The 21595-nt window shown below is 40.9% G+C and overlaps 1 protein-coding gene across 3 annotated transcripts in view; it reads left to right on the forward strand.

Moving 5' to 3' along the window:
- The first annotated feature begins 1750 nt into the window (after positions 1–1750).
- The window catches only part of ZNF891 (zinc finger protein 891), a 41761-nt gene continuing 21916 nt past the window's right edge, over positions 1751–21595 (forward strand). Inside the window, exons 1-3 of one of the 3 annotated variants that reach the window (XM_058424921.1) lie at positions 1751–1961; positions 7942–7978; positions 8648–10384. In XM_058424921.1, coding sequence (XP_058280904.1) covers positions 8754–10384 — 1631 coding nt within the window. In that variant the 5' untranslated portion in view covers positions 1751–1961; positions 7942–7978; positions 8648–8753. Of the gene's footprint in view, positions 1962–7941; positions 7979–8647; positions 10389–21595 lie in introns of those variants that run through there. The other 2 variants (XM_032168185.3, XR_009208889.1) reach the window with 2 other exon arrangements.

Below are 21595 nucleotides of genomic sequence, written 5' to 3' on the forward strand. Positions count from 1 at the left end.
AAGGTTTTGAAGTTTTTCTCATATAGTTCACATATATTTCTAGCTAAAATTATTTTCTTCCTATTGTGAAGACTTTTTAAAAATAAAAGTATGTGCTAACTTGTTGAGAATGGCAATCAATCTATTAGCTTATATATTTCCTTTTCAGTCACTTTACTACAAATTATTGATAGTAATTGAATCTCTTCTCATTTTGGGGACTTAATTACTTAATTAATTAATAAGGATAATTTTGTAATCTCTTTTCCAGAAGGTAAGCCTCATATCTACTTAAATATTGTCCGAAGTAGAATTTCCAGACAGTGCTTATATCAAATACTGATAAGCACAAATTCTCATTTAAGTTATGATGTGTATCTCAAATCTCTGCCCTTGTGACTGGCATATGCTAAGAGCTAAAGAAATGCATGCTGAGAGAAGTAATCAAAAAACAAATGTAACTTTCAAAAAGAGGCAGGAGCGTATGCAACTTACCATCCAGGAGGCTTTGGAAGATGGGAGACAATTTTAATAAAACAGAAGAGATTAGTTACGTCACAAGAGAAAAGTTAGTGTGGAGGTGATTTTTTCAAAGGGGTAGGGAAGATTTGTGGTATCCAGTTCTTGCAGTCATCTCTAACCTAATAACACTTGTTGGCTGGCATTCTGGGTGACATCCTGCCTTCCCTTTTACTTTTTTTTTTTTTTAATTAACAGTATCTTTCTGCAATTAATGTATAGCTAGAATTGAAATTGTTCACCTTCTGCATACACTTTGGGTGGGATCTACGTACCAAATCTTGATGTTTACCTTATCTTTGACACTATATTATGTGCTAGATGGTGTATATATAATTTTAATTAACAAATCTAGTGTCAAGGGAAAATAAAAATATAATTAAACTTATGATCTGTCTCTGAAAATAAAAAAAGTAGATTAAACACACAAACACGCCTCCAGTTAATCTATTTGATTAAAAAACAAAACAAAGATGAGGAAGCTAGGAGCTAGAGATGCAGGATTTGTTTTTAAAAGACCACACACAAATCGGCGTCACTATTTCAACAAATACTAGAAAGGCCATACGCAAAATTTTAAACATCTATCCCAGCTGGGGGGAAAAATGGAAGTTACACTAGAAGAAACCTTATTTTGTATTACTGAAAATATCTTCTTCAAACTTACCACCACCGCCGCCCACTCTGCGTCAATCTCCAGGTGCAGCCGTTATTCTCCACAGAACAAGAACGTCCGCCGTGAACGCCGGGGCCGCGCGAGGGAAAGAGAGTGACTGAGGCAAGGGGTGACGATCACTGTTAAATTTTTTCATTGACGAAATTACCGTCTACCTAGAAATACGAAGCTAATACACTGCTACATTACTAAAGGGCTCAACACGCGTCTGATTACGATGCAAACACAAAATTCAGCACTTTCGTATATACCTGCAATAAGCAACTAGAAGGTTCGATGGGAGAAAGCGATCCCGTCACAAAGGCAGCAGCAACGGCAAAACAGAGAATGCGACTCCATCCACCAGCGTAGCGCGAAGAGCGGCCTCAGAGGTGAGTCTGAGGCCGGCCCGGCACGGAGGCGCCACCTCCCCGTGGCCTGACGTCACGCACGCGCACGCGCACCCCCCCCCCGCCCCCATTGGTCCTACGCCCGCCCCTGCCGCGCACGCACGCACACGCACCCTCAACACACACCGTTACGCACGCGCCCCAGCCTGGCGTTCAGGCCGCGCCCCGCCCCCAGTCCGTCAGGGGCGCGCCCCGGGACCCTAGAGCCGGCGATTCCTCGCCGGCGCCCCAGCCGCTACTCTGTGCCGGACACTGCGGGCCTTCCGCCGAGAGCGCGTTCGTGACGCACAGACCAGGCTCCTCCGCGGGGCGGCGCACGAGCTCCTGGGAAACGTAGTTCGGCCTCGCGTCCCTCTGAGGCGGGACCGCGGACGCCTGGAGGCAAGCACTGAGGACGGGTGAGCAAGCGGGGCTGTGGCTCGTTCAGCCGGGACGAGTCCCTCGTGGGCTCAGCCTCGCCCGCTGAGTTCTCCTGCGTGCAAGGATCGCCTCACGGGAGTCTGAGCAGCGGGGAGCCTGCCCGAGAGGCGGCGGTGGTAGAGGCCCTTGAGGGAGGAGGGGCTCCTTACTGGGTGCGAGTGCAGCGCGGGGAGCGAGTGGGGACCAGGGGCGCGCGGGGCGGAGGGGTCCCGGGCTGGTTGCGGGTGCCACGCAGGGAGCGCCGGGGGCCAGGGACGCGCGTTTGCCTCCTTCTCTAAGCAACACGGGAGGGCTGAGGGTGCACGCCTCACTGTCCAGCAGCCTCTCTTGAATCTCTAAATCTAGTAATGGGTTGAATCACAGCCATCATTTTTTTCACCTATAGCCTTATACTGCGGTTGAATGCGATGTGGTTTTATTTCCTTAATACTCTGGTGTATTCAATTGGCTGTTTCCCTTTGACTTCACCTATGCTCACAAGATTGCATTTTAATCTTTTTGTGTACTATCCTTGCCTGTTTTACTAACAAGATTTTACAAGCTTCATGAATAATTTGGACAGCACAGTCTCTCCTATTCTGTAAAACAGGTCACCACCCCCCACCGCCTCCCGCACCGCCTCCAAAAGTTTGGTACAATTTGGTCTTAAAATATTTAGTACGCATTTAACTTCTGACTCAATTTTTTTTTTTTTTTTGAGACAGTTTTGCTCTTTGTTGCCCAGGCTGGAGTGCAGTGGCGCGATCTTGGCTCACCGCAACCTCCGCCTCCCGGGTTCAAGTGATTCTTCTGCCTCAGCCTTCTGAGTTGCCGGGATTACAGACATGAGCCATCATGCCCAGCTGATTCTGTATTTTTAGTGGAGACAGGGTTTCTCCATGTTGGTCAGGCTGGTCTGGAACTCCCGACCTCAGGTGATCCGCCCGCCTCGGCCTCCCAAAGCGCTGGGATTACAAGCGTGAGCCACCGCACCCGGCCCTGACTCAATTTTTTAAAAGTCTCATTGATTAGGTTTTTTAGTTCGCATTCTGTTTTAGATACCTTTTCCTAGATAATTGTTTTTAATCTAATTTTTCAAATTTATTGGCATAAAATTGCCCATGCTATTTTATCACTATAAGTAATTTCTGTGGTGATTTTTAAAATCACTTTTTAATATTTTGAAATAACTGCTGTAATTGTTATTTTTTCTTTTTTGAACCTAATTATCTAGGCCTTTTTTTCTTGATTACTCCTATGAGGTATATATGTACATTAGTCTTTTCAAAAATGTAGATTTGGTTTTTTGTTGTTGTTGTTGTTTTGTTTTGGTCTTTTTGGGGGAGGAGGGTCCTATTACAGTAAGTTTTGCTCTTAATTTTTAAATTTTTCTTTTACTTTGTCTCTGTTTTTCTACTTTTTTTTTTTCCGAGACAGAGTTTCACTCTGTCTCCAGGCTGGAGTGCAGTGGCGCAATCTCGGCTCACTGTAGCCTCCGCCACCCTGACGCAAGGGATTCACCTGCCTCAGGCCCCACCACGCCCGGCTAATCCGGCTAATTTTTGGTTTTGTTTGTTTGTTTGTTTTTGAGAAAGAGTCTCTCTCTGTCGCCCAAGCGGGAATGCAATGGCAGGATCTCAGCTCACTGCAACTTCCGCATCCCGGGTTCAAGCCATTCTCCTGCCTCAGCCTCTGGAATAGCTGGGATTACAGGCGCACACTGCCATGCCCAGCTAGATGGGAAATGGAGCAGTGTTACTGTTACTGTTGAGAAGTCCTGTTTCATACCTGCTAATGTTCCTTTATGTGTAATCTGTTTATCATCTCTTGAAGCTCTTTGGTATTCAAAAATTTCATGATGATGTGTGTTCTAATTATTTAAAGAAATTACTTGCTTTGATGGATCAATTCTTAGATACTATGTTTTTATAAGGAATAAGACTTAGTTTCTGGCCGGGCACCGTGGTTCACGCCTGTAATCCCAGCATTTTGGGAGGCTGGGGGGGTGGGGGGATCATGAGGTCAGGAGTTCAAGACCAGGCTGGCTAAGATGGTGAAACCCCGTCTCTACTACTAAAAATACAAAAATTAGCCGGGTGTGGTGGCCGGCACCTGTAATCCCAGCTACTTGGGAGGCTGAGGCACAGAATTGCTTAAACCCAGGGGGCAGAGGTTTCAGTGAGTGGAGATTGTGCCACTGCACTCCAGCTTGGGCGACTCCGTCTCAAAAAAAAAAAAAAAAAGTTTTCCTGTGTTTGTTTGTTTCTTCCCGTTTTTTCTTTCTGGAACTCTGAGTAATCTGGGGTTGGACTTTTACATTGCTCATATAGTTGTCTTTTTTTACTTATTCTTACTTTTTCTTTTAGATCAGCTTTATTTATTCATTTATTGAAACAGAGTCTCACTGTGTTGCCCAGGCTGGAGTGCAGTGGCACATCTCGGCTCACTGCAGCCTCCACCTCTTGGGTTCAAGCAATTCTCCTGCTTCAGCCTCCTGAGTAGCTGGGATTACAGGTGTGCACCAACACATCTAGCTTTTTTTTTTTTTTTTTTTTGTATTTTTAGTTGAGACAGAGTTTCACTATGTTGGCCAGGCTGGTCTTGGACTTCTGACCTCAAGTGATTCTCCCACCTGGGCTCCCAAAGTGCTGGATTACAGGCGTGAGCCACTGTGTTCAGCCAAGATCAGCTTTCTAGAAAAGTTCCTTTAGTGTATCTTTTTTTTTTTTTTTTTTTGAGACGGAGTCTCGCTTTGTTGCCCGAGCTGGAGTGCAGTGGCACGATCTTGGCTCACTGCAAGCTCCTCATTCCAGGTTCATGCCATTCTCCTGCCTCACACTCCCGTGTAGCTGGGACTACAGGCACCCACTACCACGCCCAGCTAATTTTTTATATTTTTAGTAGAGACAGGGTTTCACTGTAGCCAGGATGGTCTCGATCTCCTGACCTCGTGATCCACCCACCTCAGCCTCCCAAAGTACTGGGATTTCAGGCGTGAGCCACTGTGCCCAGCCTTAAGTTTATCTTTTAACCCTTGTACCTTTTGGGGGAGTTTTTAAATTATAATATTTAATTTCCTGGGAAATTAAAAAAAAATCCATAGAGTTGTATTCTTATTTCATAGAGGAAATATCTCTCTGATTATTTTTCAAATTATGAAATTTTCAAACACATACACAAATATAATAGTATAGTGTACCAATCATCCTATTTTGTTTTTTCCTGATGAGAAGATGTACATATTTAGAATTAGACAGCTGGATTCAGTTTAGATTATTCAGTTTTGTTGGCAACATCCAGAGCATGGTAACCAGGAGCCAGTCAAACATATGCCTTCTTCTCTCCATCAGGCCTGATCAAAGTGTTGACCTTGGCCACATCAGTGTCATAGAGCTTCTTCACAAGCCTGTGAGGAGGGCTTGTTGACCTGGTGCTTGTTGGCTTTAAGATCCACAGTGAGCACAAGTGTGTTACCTTCTATCCTCTTCATGGCAGACTCAGTAGGAATTTGATGATAGCATGGTGGTCAATCTTGTTTCTCCTGAGGGTGCTCTTCTGAAGATACGTGGGCTGCCTCCAGAGCCTCAGTGTCTTGGGCTGACTACACCCCACTGCTTTCTTCTGAGTTCAGCTTACATCCTTTTAGTAGTTCCTTCAGGAACTATCATGGGTGGTTAACACACACACCCATATAGACGCCTTTTATATTGCTCTCAGTCTTTAGCATACGATTGAATTCTAGGTTGTTGTTGTTTTCCTTTAGTACTTTGAAGATATTATTGTATTGCCTTTTTGGCCCCTTATCTTTGCAACTGAGAAGTCTGTAGTCAGTATAATTGATATTCCCTTGTAGATAATTAGCCTTTTTTCTTCGGTAACTTTAAAGTTACACATTATTCTTGATATTCTAGTTTACCTTCAGTGTAGCTGGTAGCTGGTGTATTTTTAAAATGTATTCTACATGGCACATGGTATATAAGCTTTCAGATCAAGGACTTATATATCCTTCTCTCAGCTTGGAGTAAAAACAATCATTATATCTCATATTGCTTCTTTTCTATTCCCTTTTTCTCTTCTGGAATTCCTGTTCAACACATATGCACATCTTTAATCCATCTGGAATTTGTGAATGTGAGGGGTGTGTTTTTTTCCAAACAGAAAGCCATTTGTCTTGATATCATTTATGAAATAGTTCATCCTTCCCCCCACCGATTTAAAGTGCCATTTTTGTTATGTACTAAATGTCTAGCTACACAGAATCTGTTTCTGAAGATACTGTTTTGTTTTCTATTATTGCCCTAATATCGTTCTGTTTTACTTAACTAGAGATTTGTAATGTATTTTGAAATATAATAGGGTAAGGCATTTTAAGGTATTTGCCTTGATTTTTTATATCTTTAGTTTTCTATAAAACTTTAAAAGCTACATTTCAGGAAATCCCTATTAAATACATAGATTAATCAAAATCCCATGGTGATTCACCTAGTGATTCTCGCCATTTATTCAAATATTTTTTCCTATTGTTTAGTAAAGTTGTTTAGTGCTTGTAATTAGTCCTATAACTAGAAAAGAAATAAAACTTGTAATCCCAGCACTTTGGGAGGCCGAGGCAGGCAGATCACGAGGTCAGGAGATCAAGAACCATCCTAGCTAACACGGTGAAACCCCGTCTCTACTAAAAATACAAAAAATTAGCCGGGCGTGGTGGCAGGCGCCTGTAGTCCCAGCTACTTGGGAGGCTGAGGCAGGAGAATGGCATGAACCTGGGAGGCGGAGCTTGCAGTGAGCCGAGATCGCGCCACTGTACTCCAGCCTGGGTGACAGAGCAAGACTCTGTCTCAAAAAAAAAGAAATAAAACTATGAGGAATGAAGGGTTAAACCTGCAATACAATTCTTAATATCTTTTACTACAAGGCAAACAGATTTTCTTTCTTGAAGAGGAAGCCTAACTTTTTTTGTTGTTGTTGTTGTTTGTGTGTGTTTTTGTTGTTTTTTTCAAGCAAAGGATTTGACTCCATTGCCCAGGCTGGAGTGTGGTAGTGTGAACATGGTTCACTGCAGTCTCAACCTCCTGGTCTCAAGTGATCCTCCCATCTCAGCCTCCTGAGTAGCTGGGGCTTCAGGCACATGCCACCATGGTTGGCTAATATTTAAATTTTTTGTAGAGACCCAGAGTCCCACCATGTTGCCCAGTCTGGTAGCAATCCTCCGCATTGGCCTCCCAAAGTGCTGGGATTACAGGCATTAGCCCCTGTACCCAACCCAGAAGCCTAACGATTTCCTTTTCCTTCTTGAAAGAAGGGTGTGGGTGTGGAAAAAATACCCCCATGCACAAAACCTTAATTATCATAGGTTCATTTGGTTTACTCAAATTGTTGAGTTTCTGCCATGGGCTGAGGACTCTTCTAGGTACTAGGAATATAGCAATAAACAAATCAGACAAAATCTGTTTCTAAATGAGTTTCCCTAAAGTGACAGACCTATATACACTCCTGGTTTAGGGACACAGAATCTACCTGACAAAGATCTTTGCCTAAATAAAAATGTCACTTCTATAATTTTGTCCATTAAAACTGAGTTCTATTGATGTACAGTATTCACAGAAAAGACTTGCATTTGACGGTTAACTACCTCGTCTTTGAAAAGTGAGAACTTTAAAAATATTAGTATAATAAATTGTTTCATGATTTGTCGTGATCCTTAAAGTCCCCAAGCATGTATCTTTTGTATTTACACTGTATGTTATTTTATTTATATTAAATCCATTATAGAAATTATCCAGGAAAGTACAATATCTAATGTTAATAGTTAGTGCCTCACTCCTAAACTTGGGAATGCAGTTCATGGTTCTTCCTTTGTCATTTGACCCCATTCAAGTGTTAGATAGAATAAATTATCATAGATGACAATATGGACTTTGGGGAGGGAGGTTAAACTGGAAGTAATAATCAAATGAACATCTGTTTCTTTATTTTAAGTTCCAGGGTACATGTGCAGGATATGCAGGTTTGTTATGTAAGTAAACATGTGCTGCACCTATCAACCCGTCACCTAGGTATTAAGCCCGGCATGCATTAGCTCTTTTGCCTAATGCTCTCCCTGCTGCCCTCCCCCGACAGGCCCCAGTGTGTGTTCCCCACCCTGTGTCCATATGTTCTCGTTGAAATGAACATCTGTTTCAAAGTCACATATACACCTTTAACTTCAATAAAATTCCTTGGCAGGGTAGCAGCCAAGTTGTCAGTCGTGTAAGGTTATTCTTGTAAACAAGTTATGGAAGAAATTTATATGAAACAGGTGTGTTTCACAGGGAAATTTTGTTTGTTTTTCTGTCCCAAAAAGTTTAAAAAGTAGTAAATAGTACATTAAATTTAATTTGACAGCCATGCATTTTTTACTGGTTGGTTCTTTTTAGTTTACATTTTTAAAAATAACTCATGCCCCATTCACCCAGAGCTCAAAGTGGTCTGCAGGAGAAGCCAGTACAAAGAATCAGGATGGCATTTCTCAAAGTGGGTAAGGATTGTTATACTGCATGTCAGTACAAATCCCAGTAAAGATTTTAAGCTGGTTAGACCTTGCTGAGAGGTAATGGGGAGGGTCTACAATTTTGTATTCACCTTTCCCCAAATGGGGCCGTTTCCAGCTTTCTTCTTTTACCTGAACCTGCTTCTTTGGCTACAGGGAGGACTTCAGGTGAAATGCATCCCTCCTGTGACTGGATTGGAGACACAAGAACAGAAACATCCTGATCTCTCTACTTTACTGTGCAGGCTTATGTACTCATAAAATGGCAGTTATGGACCTATCCTCCACATGGGCTTTAACTAAACAGGACCCTGCCTGTTTCCATCTGAGAAATGCTGAAGAGGAAAGGATGATTGCTGTATTTCTGACAACCTGGTTACAGGAACCAATGAGTTTCAAAGATGTAGCTGTGGAGTTCACTCAGGAGGAGTGGATGATGCTGGATTCTGCTCAAAGAAGTCTGTACAGAGATGTGATGTTGGAAAACTATAGAAATCTCACCTCTGTGGAATATCAATTGTGCAGGCTTACTGTGATCTCCCCATTGGGTCAAGAAGAGATAAGGAATATGAAAAAGGGAATTCCCCAAGCCATCTGTCCAGACCAGAAGATTCAACCTAAAACCAAAGAATCAACTGTGCAGAAAATTTTGTGGGAGGAACCATCCAATGCAGTGAAAATGATAAAACTCAAAATGCATAATTGGTCCTCCATATTAAGAGAAGACTGGGAATGCCGTAAGATCAGAAAACAGCGTAAGATTCCAGGGGGACATTGGAGGCAAATGACATATGCCCCAAAGAAAACAGTATCTCAGGAGCTATTCCATGACTATCATGAATTGGAGGAAAACTCTAAACTTAGATCAAAACTTATTTTTTCACAGAGCATTTTCACCAGTAAGCATTGCCAAAAATGTTACTCAGAGATTGGATGTTTGAAACACAATTCAATCATAAACAATTATGTGAAAAACTCTATAAGTGAGAAGCTCTATGAAAGTCATGAATGTGATACAACTCTATGGCATCTTCAGAGAAATCAAACAGTACAAAAGGAGTACACATATTCTAAACATGGAATGCACTTCACACGTAATATGTTTTCTGTACCTAACAATTTGCATATGGCACAGAATGCCTGTGAATGTAATAAAGATGAAATGCTGTGTCATCAATCATCCTTTAAGAAACAAGGACAAACTCATACTGAAAAGAAACATGAATGTAATCAATGTGGAAAAACCTTCAAAAGGATTTCTAATCTTACTTTACACAAGAAAAGTCACATGGGTGAGAAACAATATGAATGTAAAGAATGTGGTAAAGTGTTCAGTGATTCCTCAACCTTAAGGAGACATGTAAGAACTCACACTGGAGAGAAACCCTATGAATGTAATCAATGTGGAAAAGCTTTCAGTCAAAAAACATCCCTTAAGGCTCACGTGAGAACTCACACTGGAGAGAAACCTTATGAATGTAATCAGTGTGGAAAATCCTTTGGCACAAGCTCTTACCTTATAGTGCACAAGAGAATACACACTGGAGAAAAACTCTATGAATGCAGTGAGTGTGGAAAAGCCTTCAACACGAGCTCTCACCTTAAAGTTCATAAGAAAATTCATACGGGAGAGAATCTTTATGAATGCAGTGACTGTGGGAAAGTTTTCAGTGGGCTCTCATCCCTTAGAATGCATATAAGAACTCACACTGGAGAGAAACCCTATGAATGTAAGGAATGTAGGAAAGCCTTCAGTGTTTCCTCTTCCCTTAGGAGGCATGTGAGAATTCACACTGGAGAGAAACCCTATGAATGTATTCAATGTGGAAAAGCCTTCAGTCAGAGCTCTTCACTTATTATACACCAGAGAATTCATACTGAGAGAGAAACCCTGTAAGTGTTATGAATGTGGAATTGCTGTTTTCATTGTCTTAAGGTGGATTCCAAGCTCCTTGTCTCAGTCTTTGTTCTCTAAAATAACCATTTAAGGTTACAAATGGCTCTTTTTTTAATATAACATTTTGTTCTATAAATACTAATTAATGACTTTTTTTTGATCCATGGCTGTTTAGAATTAGGTATTTTTAATATGTGAGGTAGGTATATTTTCAGTTATCTTTTTATTGTTGGTTTCTGGGTTAATTCCATTTTGTTCAGAGAATCTGGACTATATTTTACTGCTTTGTTAGTGTTTTTATGAAAGTTGTTTTCTGGCCCAGTGAGACTGCTATTGCTAGCAGCCAACCAAACATTTTAGCACATCTTTCCTTACTAATGAATTCCATCTTAGCCAAGAACAATAAGGTCTCTGGTTATAGAACTCTTCTTTGACTTCTTGTAGCTAAGGGTAGCCATATCATTCATTCTTACTGATTCAAAAATAGACATATCACTGGGAACAGAACTATCTATCTTGTCCTCTACTTTTTGCACTTCATCTTTGTCCCTGTGAATTGGCCATTCCTGAAGCTGCTGAAAGAGCTATCTTGTGATCACGAAAATGACAACTGTAGCCGAGGGATGAAGTAGAAGAAAAAGATCCCTGTTCCTCAAAGAAATCTTTAAATAGTTGTACCAGCCCTGCACTGCTTGTATCTGGACATGTTCCTATGTGAGAAAAATAAGGTTTTCTGTTTGTTTGTTTTTTGAGATGGAGTCTCGCTCTGTTGCCCAGGCTGGAGTGCAGTGGCACAATCTCAGCTCACTGCAGCCTCCACCTCCCAGGTTCAAGTGATTCTCCTGCCTCAGCCTCCTGAGTAGCTGGGATTACAGGCGCCACCACCATGCCTGGCTAATTTTAGTATTTTTAATAGAGATGGGGTTTCACCATGTTGGCCAGGCTGGTCTCAAACTCCTGACCTCAGGTGATCCACCCACCTCAGCCTCCCAAAGTGTTGGCATTACAGGCATGAGCCACCATGCCCGGCCGAGAAAAATGTGTTAATTGATTTTTTCTTTTTTCTTTCTTTTTTTTTTTTTTTTTTCAATTTTTCAGACAGAGTCTCTTTCTCTCAGGCTAGAATGCAGTGGTGTGGTCACGGCTCATTGCAACCTCAACCTCCTGGGCTCAGGTGATCCACCACAGTCTCCTCAGTAGTTGGGATCACAAATGCATGCCACCATGCCTGGCTAATTTTAAAAATATATATTTTGTAGATACAGGCTCTTCCTACATTGCTCAGGCTGGTCTCAAACTCCTGGGCTCAAGCAGTCCTCCTGCCTTTGCCTCCCAAAGTGCTAGGATTACAGGCATGAGTGACCATGCCTGGCTCTTACTGATTTTTTTTTAAAGCACTACATAAATACAGTCAACACAGTCACCATATTGTAGAAAAACAGAGGTATATAGAGTTAAATGTTTTTTGTTGAATGTACACATTTGAAGAGGAACATAGAAAAAAGTATGGAAAAGGAATGTTGACTGAGCTTTTATGCTTAAGCAGCAGATGAAGATAGAATCAAGATCACTGAAAGCAAGTGTTTTGAACAGCAAAAAGAGTATCCCAATATTTCAGCATTGGAACTACAGAAAGTTTTCAGATAGAGGGGAAGTTACCAATTTTAAATGCTAAGTAAAGCGTGAGATTTTGCTGCTTGGTCTTGCAGATACTGACCAGATTAGTTCTAACAAAATATGGAAGGAGTGGCATACCATGGAAGAAAGAAGGCAGTAGCTGCTGTTGTAGTTATTCATGTTCGCCTCAGAGGATGGTGAGACATCCAGATGAAGAGGTTGGTATGCAATTCTAGAACTGAGGAGGTGTCTAGAGATATAAATTTTAGTGACATCAGTAAAGAGACTATAACAGGCTTTGGAAGGTGAATAAGAATGAAAAGAGAATGTCTGCCACCAACCCTGAAGACATACATTTAAAGGAACCATAGTAGAGAGATAAGAGGAAAACAAGAAGAGTGGAGTTTTGCTGAACCAAGATAAACGAGTTTCAAAAAGGAAGGTGAAGTTGGCCAGGTGTGGTGGTTCACGCCTGTAATCCTGGCACTTTGAGAGGCTGAGGCGGGCAGATCACAAGGTCAGGAGATCAAGACCATCCTAGCCAACATGGTGAAACCCTGGTTCTACTAAAATACAAAAATTAGCCAGGTGTGGTGGCACACACCTGTAGTCCCAGCTACTCAGGAGCTGAGGCAGAAGAATCACTTGAACCCGGGAGGCAAAGGTTGCAGTGAGATGAGATCTCACCACTGCACTCCCACCTGGTGACACAGCAGGACTCCGTCTCAAAAAAAAAAAAAAAGGTGAAGGTAACGGTTTTTAGTGTTACTTAGGGATCCAATTAGATGAAGTCTAAAAAGGTAAACATATACAGCCATGTGAAGATCATTTGTGATTGTAGTTGGAAATAACATAGTGGTACATTGAAGATGGTTGCTAGATTGGGCTGACTTTAGGAATCAATAAAGGTCAAGGAAGTAAAGACTAGATGTAGACAAGTTTGAATAATAGGAGAAAGGGTAGTAGCTGGAGAGAGATTTGGAGTAAAGAGAATATGTTTAAAATATGAAAAACTAGAACATGTTTGTATTCTAATGTGATGAATGTAGTATGGTGAGGTTTAGTATGCAGCTTAATAAAGTTTAATATAAGCTTCTGAGAATGGGGTGTAGATGTTTAGAGCACAAACAAAAGTATTGGTGTTTGCCATGAGGCGGAGGGATACTCCCAGCATTCTTTCAGGAGTGGAAAAATGGGTGGGTCAGTTTAAATTACCTGTTTTTTTATTTACACCTAACTGCACTGAGCAGTGATCAGAATATGTGAACTATATAATGTTTTGTGTTTCCTAAGAACTACTGTGTGGCAGCCACTGCTAATTACTAACCAAATAAATGTATTTTTTATTCTTTATTAATAGATCTTCAGTTTTGCTAACAGTAGTATTGTATTTAGCTACAAAACTACTTATCCCAACCTCTTTGTAGCCTTGATGCCATTTCTACTGTTCCTGGCCAATGAAATATAGATATACGATTATAGGTTTCATGGTAAGATTATTTGCTAAGAGGAAGGTGGATGAAATACTGCAAGGAGGTTTTAGTGAAGAAGATCTCTATGTATTTGAAAGTCCTTCCAAGTTATCAATAGAGCCATCAGTGGAGAAGACAGCAAAGCAAGTTGCAAAGTCTACGTGAATGAGGAGAGGTCATTTAAATAAAAGATAGCAAGGAAGAGATGGAGAAAGTGGTATAACTAGATGGTATGAGCTTCAAAGGAAGGAGTGGTTTTCACCAGGCTGCAATGGTTAGAAGCAGTGTTAGGGAACAAGGAAGATACTGATCCCACTTCCAACCTGTGGATATGTGGAATACATGAGAATAAGCCCCCTTGTGATGTGATTGTTGTCAGGTAGGTGTTTTTTCCTCCCCAGGGAACAGCCAAGTTTAAATTAATGAAAGGAAATGTTCAGGGAAATAGTTGAGGATATTAAGGGAGTTTATTAGGGGAATCTCAGAGGGCACCATGAAAGAGTCTCCAGAAGGGCAGGGGTTTTGGGTTTCTGGCTTTGGCCTGAGGAATGCAGAAGATTGTAATGACAGTATTGATAGAGGAAAAAAGACCAGATCAGGGGCTATGACCAGTGAAAACAAAATTTAGAGGGAGTATAGGTTAAATCCCAGCAGTCTATAAGAAGATGATGGGTATTTAGGTCAAATAGGATTCATTTGTAGCTTGGAAAGGAGAGCCTGCAGTCATGCTGTGAAACCAAGTGGTTTCGGATGTTAGCAGCCCTGGTGGGTATAGCACTAGCCATCAGTAGTTAGAAAATGGTCCCAACTGGCCAGGTGCAGTGGCTCACGCTTGTAATCCCAGCACTTTGGGAGGCCGAGGCAGGCGGATCACGAGGTCGGGAGATCGAGACCATCCTGGCTAACATGAAACCCTGTCTCTACTAAAAATACAAAAAATCAGCCGGGTGTGATGGCGGGCGCCTGTAGTACCAGCTACTCGGGAGGCTGAGGCAGGAGAATGCCGTGAACCTGGGAGGCGGAGGTTGTGGTGAGCCAAGATCGCGCCACTGCACTCTGGCCTGGGTGACAGAGCAAGACTCCATCTCAAGAAAATGGTCCCAACTGCATGTGGTCCTTGGGTGAGATCATCTTAAGGAGTACTCAGCAAGGGATTGTATTTTGCTTGGTTAGGACTGGAATTTACATTCTAATTTTGGCCCAGTGATCTTGGAACAGATTGAGCATGTCAAATCTGAAAATCTGAAATTCAGAATGCTCCAAAACCTGAAACCTTGTGCGTCGATGTGACTTTCAAAAGAAATGCTCATTGGAGCATTTAAAATTTTGGATTTTCAGATTTGTGATGCTCAACTAGTAGGTATAATGCAAATATTCCAAAATCCAAAACACTTCTGGTCCCAAGCATTTTGGATGAGTAATACTCATCCCGTACACCAGCAGGTAGACTCAGGCAGTCTCACTCGGCATCTCACCTGGATTTTATTGCAATAGCCTCCTAACTGGTTCCTCTGACTTGAATCATACTTTGCTTTAGTATGTTTTCTATGCAGCTGCCATGGTATCCTATGAAAAAAGCAAAACAAAAACTTTGTGGTTTTTAATTATAAAACCGGTACGTGCATAAGAGAAAACAATGTAAATAACCTCTGCCCTACGCAGAAGGGAAACCCTAGATTCTACTGCCTTAAAAATTAATATTGTAGGTGAATGTGCATTCTGTCAGACTTTATGTACATACAAACATTTGTTTTCATTTTATAAAAATTGAGTTACACCTTTTATCCCACATCTTTTTTTTTTTTTTTTTTTTGGAGTTTTGCTCTTGTTTCCCAGGCTGGAGTGCAGTGGCACGTTCTCGGCTCACAGCAACCCCTGCCGCCTCCTGGGTTCAAGCGATTCTCCTGCCTCAGCCTCCCAAGTAGCTGGGATTACAGGCATGTGCGACCACTCCTCGCTAATTTTGTATTTTTAGTAGAGACAGGGTTTCTCCATGTTGGTCAGGCTGGTGTCTCAAACTCCTAACCTCAGATGATCCACCCACCTCAGCCTCCCAAATTGTTGGGATTGTGAGGCCATCGCCCCCGGCCATCCAACATCTTTTTAAACATCTTTCCGTGTCAGCGCACGTAGTTCTATTTCATTTGTAATAGCTGCTTAATATTTGATTATATGCTTGTACCATAATATATTTGATCCATTTGCCTCCAGAGTTTTTATAACAATACTGCAATCAATAATATTGTTTATATGTTGTGCTTTCCTATCAACTGTTCTCTACATTTCCCAGGGTGATCCATCTAAAGTACTAACCTGGTCATATAATATTTCACTTTTAATCTTTTTCTGGCATTTTTCTCCAGTTAAGATAAAATCTTTTTACAAGACCTTGCTCAGACTCTTGCCTTTTCAGGCCTCATCTCTGATCATTCCCTTTATCTTCACTGTCTCCCTAACTTAACCTGTCCTATTTATCCTTTAGGTATTGTGTCCTTCATCTGCTTTAACAATGCTTGTCACATTTTCACACTGTATTGCCTGTTTGTGTATTGTGCCCTCTACACTGTAAGTTTTGGTAAGGTGGGAACTTTGTCTGAATTTTTCATTGTTTTATTACTTGGCCCAGTATAGGTGTTCAGTTAAATATTTATGATTCTTCAGCAAATTTTGTGCCTTTTCTTTTACTTAGCATTCTAGTGGAAGTTTAACTTAAAAGCTATTTAAGTGATTGTAAGGTAAAAGTTGCAAGGAGCTGGGTGCAATGGCCTGTGCCTGTGGTCCTATCTACTCTGGAGGCTGAGGTGGGAGGATTGCTTGGGCCCAGGAGTTTGAGACCAGCCTGAGTAACATGAGACTCTATTATAGTAAAAATGCATGGAATTAATTTTTCTTCTAGGTATAGGAAAATGTTCCACCATAACAGGTGTGCAGAAACTAAGACTGTTAGGACAACAGCAGTTTAATGTTATTTATATTATGTCCCTCTCCTAGTCCTTCTCCTCTCTTCCCTCATCCCACTCACCACCACCCCATTCACTACACAAGCTTATTTTTTGTAGAGCTAGTGTTCATATTTTGTTCCATTATGTATGATAATATGAAAAGGGATGAGTTGACCAAGTATTGGTGAGTGTGTGGTATACTTGCTTTAAACTACCAATGGATGCATAAATTAGTACAAACTTACTGGGTGGGTGTGGTGGCTCACATCTGTAATCCCAGCACTTTCAGAGGCTGAGGTGAGTAGATTGCTTGAGCCCAGGAGTTTGAAACCAGCCTAGGCAACATGGCAAAACCCCATCTCTACCAAAAAAAAAAAAAAAAATTACCCATGGTAGCATGAATCTGTGGTCCCAGCCACTAGGGATGCTGGGGTAGGAGGATCACTTGAGCTGCAGTGGGGTTGAGGCTGCAGTGAGCTGTGATTGCACCACTGCACTCCAGCCTGGGTGACAGAGTAAGACCCTGTCTAAAAACAAAAAGAAACCCAAAAAAACTTGGGACAGTTAAGCAATAAATGTCCAAAGCTGGATTACTTATAACCTTTAAATATGTAAAACCTAGCAATTTTAAGCTGAGATTTTATAAAAGGATTCTTCATATAAGCATGTATAAGTAACAATATTCACCTCAGTTTCATGCCCTAATGAAAAACTGGAAAATTCCTAAATTCCCAGTAACAGTCAATAAAATGGAATATAATGCAGTCATTAAAATGTAATTCTGTGTGGATTGACATGTGGAGATATATTTGATACATTATGAATTTTAAATAGTCACAAAATATGGTATGACTTTTTAATGCATGTTATAAATATGTGTGTGTGCATTGAAAATATGGAAAGACATAACACCAAAGTTTTATCAATGATTATTTATGTCATAATTTTTTTCTTTTGTCTTTTTTTAAGATGTCTAGTTTAGTGAACAGAGCTGTGGTCTATTTTTTAAAAATAATTCTATCATTAACTTTTTAATAAATACTTTTTAAAGCATGATTTTAATATCTTCAAAGTTGTAAAGTAAATAATTTGCTTAGGCTGTTGTTGGACACATAGATTGTTTTCATTTTTTTAAATACCAGATTTTAAAAATTGAAAAAATATATATGTATTTTTTTTGAGATGGAGTCTCGCTCTGTCACCCAGGCTGGAGTGCAGTGGCGCAATCTCTGCTCACCGCAAGCTCCACCTCCCGGGTTCATGCCATTCTCCTGCCTCAGCCTCCCAAGTAGCTGGGACTACAGGCACATGCCACCACGCCCGGCTAATTTTTTGTATTTTTAGTAGAGACACGGTTTCACCGTATTAGCCAGGATGGTCTCGATCTCCTGACCTTGTGATCTGCCCGTCTTGGCCTCCCAAAGTGCTGGGGAAAATATATTTTTTAACTTACCATTTCTATCTCCTACCTTTTAAAGGCAAACTTTTTGAAAGTGTTGATAAAGGGTGTGGATACTTTTTAGACTTCCTCTTACTCTAGGCAAAATTCAAAATATGAAGGATACGAATAAGTTTCTCTGATAAGAACAGGGAATTGTGTTAGAAAAAGCAGTCAGGGCTAGGCGCGGTGGCACACGCCTGTAATCCAGTATTTTGGGAGGCAGAGGTGGGTGGATTGCCTGACCTCAGGAGTTCGAGACCAGCCTGGGCAATATGGTGAAACCCCATGTCTACTAAAAATCCAAAAAGCTGGGTGTGGTGGCGCGCGCCTGTAGTCCCAGCTACTGGGAGGCTGAGGCAGGAGAATCACTTGAACCCAGGAGGCGGAGGTTGCATTGAGCCAAGATAGTGCTACTGTACTCCAACCTGGGTGACAGAGCAAGACTCTGTCTCAAAAAAGAAAGAAGAAAGAAAAAAGCAATCAGGAAAGGTCTCCATGAGAAAATAACATTTAACTTGAAATACGAAGGTAAAGAAGGAGTAGGGTGCTCCTTCTTCCAGCTCCATGGGCAGAGGTGGAGGGACAGAGGAAGAGCTTTCTAAATAGAACAGCAAGAGCAAAAGGACTCATCAGGATTTGACATATTTGTGGAACAGAAAGTAAGTCCAGTAACTGGAAAACTGTTAGGCAAAGGGGTAAGGAGAAGAGTATATGAAACCAGATTGAAAGGGGGCAGGGGCCAGATAAAGACCTTGCCAGCTACGACATGAGTTTATACTTTATTTGAAGAGTTATGAGGAACTATTTAAGTTTTTCAGAGATTAAAATTATTTGTTTTAAAAAGATCACACTTTTGTATAAAAAAATCTTGAGAGACTAGGAAGCTATTTGCAATAGTTCATGTATGAAATTTGAATGCCAAAAACTAATTTCCTTAGCATTCACTTTTTTATTTTTTATTTTTCTTTATTTTTTAATATTCTGTAAGTTATTGGGTTTCCTTTTTAATTTTTCCGTAAGTTGCATTCACTTTTTAAAAGACAATGAGATTTGTTTTAGCATAAACAGGAAATTCATGGTAATACATGTCACGACTTAAATTCACCTCTAACTTAAGAAATGCATGTCAAATACATAAAATTATATTTTCTACCTATGACCAGAGTTTCATGGGAGTTTTGATTTTTCTAAAATATTTTTTGATGCAATATCCATTTTTTTCCATGCAATTTTGTCCTTTGTAATATTGAGGGTATTCATGATGCAGAATTTATTTTAAAAAATTATTTCTGCAATATTTATTTCTCCCTTTTTTTGAGGCAGTGTCTCACTCTTGCCCAGACTGGAGTGTAGTGGCACAATCTCAGCTCACTGCCACCTCAACCTTCTGGGCTAATGTGATCCTCCTACCTCAGCCTCCTCATTTGTGGAGACCACAGGCATGTGCTATCACACCTGGATAATTTTTTTTTTGTATTTTTTGTAGAGATGGGGTCTCACTGCATTGCCCAGGCTGGTATCAAACTCCTGGGCTCAAGCAATCTTTCTGCCTTGGCCTCCCAAAGTGCTGGGTTACATAATTTCTTTTTGTTTTGTTTTGTTTTCTTAAAAGATTTGTTAACATACCAGATAATTTTTTACACTTTTTGCCACTTTTTCTATGTCCTGCCTTTTAAAGGCAGACTTTTTGAACGAGTGGCTAAGGACTCAGACTCTTTCTGACGAATCACTCATACCCAACATGCAGGTTTTGCTACCTCTCTTTGCTCTGAAATTTCTTGGATCTCTTCAGAGGGATTTAACAAATTTCCTGTCCTTTTTCTCTTTTCTTTTTCTTTTGTTGGTTTTGTTTTGTTTTGTTGAGATGGAATCTTGCTTTGTCGCCTAGGCTGGAGTACAGTGGCATGATCTCGGCTTGCTGCAACCGCCACCTCCTGAGTTCAAGCGATTCTCCATGCCTCAGCCTCCACAAGTAGCTTGGATTACAGGCATGCACCACCACACTCAACTAATTTTTTGTATTTTTAATAGCGATGGGGTTTCACCACGTTGGCCAGGCTGATTTTAAACTCCTGACCTCAAGTGATCTGCCTGCCTCAGCCTCCCAAAGTGCTGGGATTACAGGCATGAGTCACTTATCCCCCTGCCTTACATACATTGATGTATGATAGAAAATTCTTTTGGGCACATCACAGCAACAAAAGTTAACCCAGCTTTACCTATTTGTGAGTATCTTAAGTCTCCCAAAGCATTTGATTGTTGCTTTCCAAGAAAATACAGAATTGTGGTCATTCTCCCATGACTATTCTTTACTAATATTGATTGCATCTGTTGCTCTATCCCCTTTCTGCATTCATAGTAACTTCTTTTTCCAATGCTAAAGATTAGTTTTAATAACCTTCTGGGAGACTTCTTTTAAAAAACTTTTTTTCCTGAAGCATAATAATACATAAAGGCCTGCAGCTTTATGAATTTCCCCAAATAGAACACACTTAACCAACCCCCAGATCATGAGAGCCAAATTAATACTTTTACTACTTTTACAATATTCCTAGACTCATCTTTTAACCGTCTCCTTCCTTTCTTGTGCTATTGTTGTGCTATTTACTTCGATGTGTATTTTATAATCCACTAGATAGTTATGAAAGTCAATATTTATATTGGAGTTGACAAATTTTGTCTGAAGGTCCTGAGAGTAAATAAATATTCTAGGTTTTCTTTTTTTTTTTTTTTCATTTTTTTTTGAGACAGTCTCGCTCTGTCACCCAAGCTGGAGAACAGTGGCGCAATCTCAGCTACTGCAAGCTCCGCCTCCCAGATTCACGCCATTCTCCTGCTTCAGCCTCCCGAGTAGCTGGGACTACAGGCGTCCACCACCACGCCCGGCTAATTTTTTGTATTTTTAGTAGAGATGGGGTTTCACCATGTTAGCCAGGATGGTCTCAATCTCCTGACCTCGTGATCCATCCGTCTCAGCCTTCCAAAGTGCTGGGATTACAGGCGTGAGCCACCATGCCCAGCCAATATTCTAGGTTTTGCAGGCCATATATGGTCACTGTTGCATATTCTTATTTTTCTAAGCAGCTTTTTAAAGATGTTAATCTCATTCTTAGCTCAAAGGCCTTGATTTGGTCCATAGACCATAATTTCCCAACACCTGACTTGTATTTATCAACATATTTACCCCTCCAGTGTTATTTCTGCATTTCCAAGTTTCCAAGATCATTTCATACTGCCTGAAAAACTAGTATTTCTTTTAGCATAAGAATGCTACTGTAAGTTTCCTCTCTTTTTATTCTGAAACATCTTTATTTCTGAAGGATATTTTAACTCAGTATGAAAGGTTAGCAGTTTTTCACAGTGTACATATGAGCCCCCCGCCCCCCACTGCAATAGTTTTTCTTAAAGGGACCTGCCTCTCCCTTAGTTGAGAATATTTAAGTGAACTGGCTTCAACCATATGTCAAATAGTACGTTTGTGGGCTATCCATTTATTTCTAGGAACCCTATGATTATTTAGCCATTGCCACCTATATGGTTAAAATTCTCATTACCAGTGCATCCCTTGGACTCTTGGCAGATTTTACCCAACCCCTCCCATGCCAAGATCCTGTGATCTTTACTGAAATTGGGATCTTACTTTCATTAAAGAAGTTCTGCATCATCTACAGTCTAAAGAGCGTGGGTACCACAGGGTTGTCCAAGGACGGTGGTACGTTCCTCACCAATTTCTTA

The sequence above is a fragment of the Hylobates moloch genome, unplaced genomic scaffold (assembly GCF_009828535.3).
Source record: "Hylobates moloch isolate HMO894 unplaced genomic scaffold, HMol_V3 SCAFFOLD_12, whole genome shotgun sequence".
NCBI lineage: Eukaryota > Metazoa > Chordata > Mammalia > Primates > Hylobatidae > Hylobates > Hylobates moloch.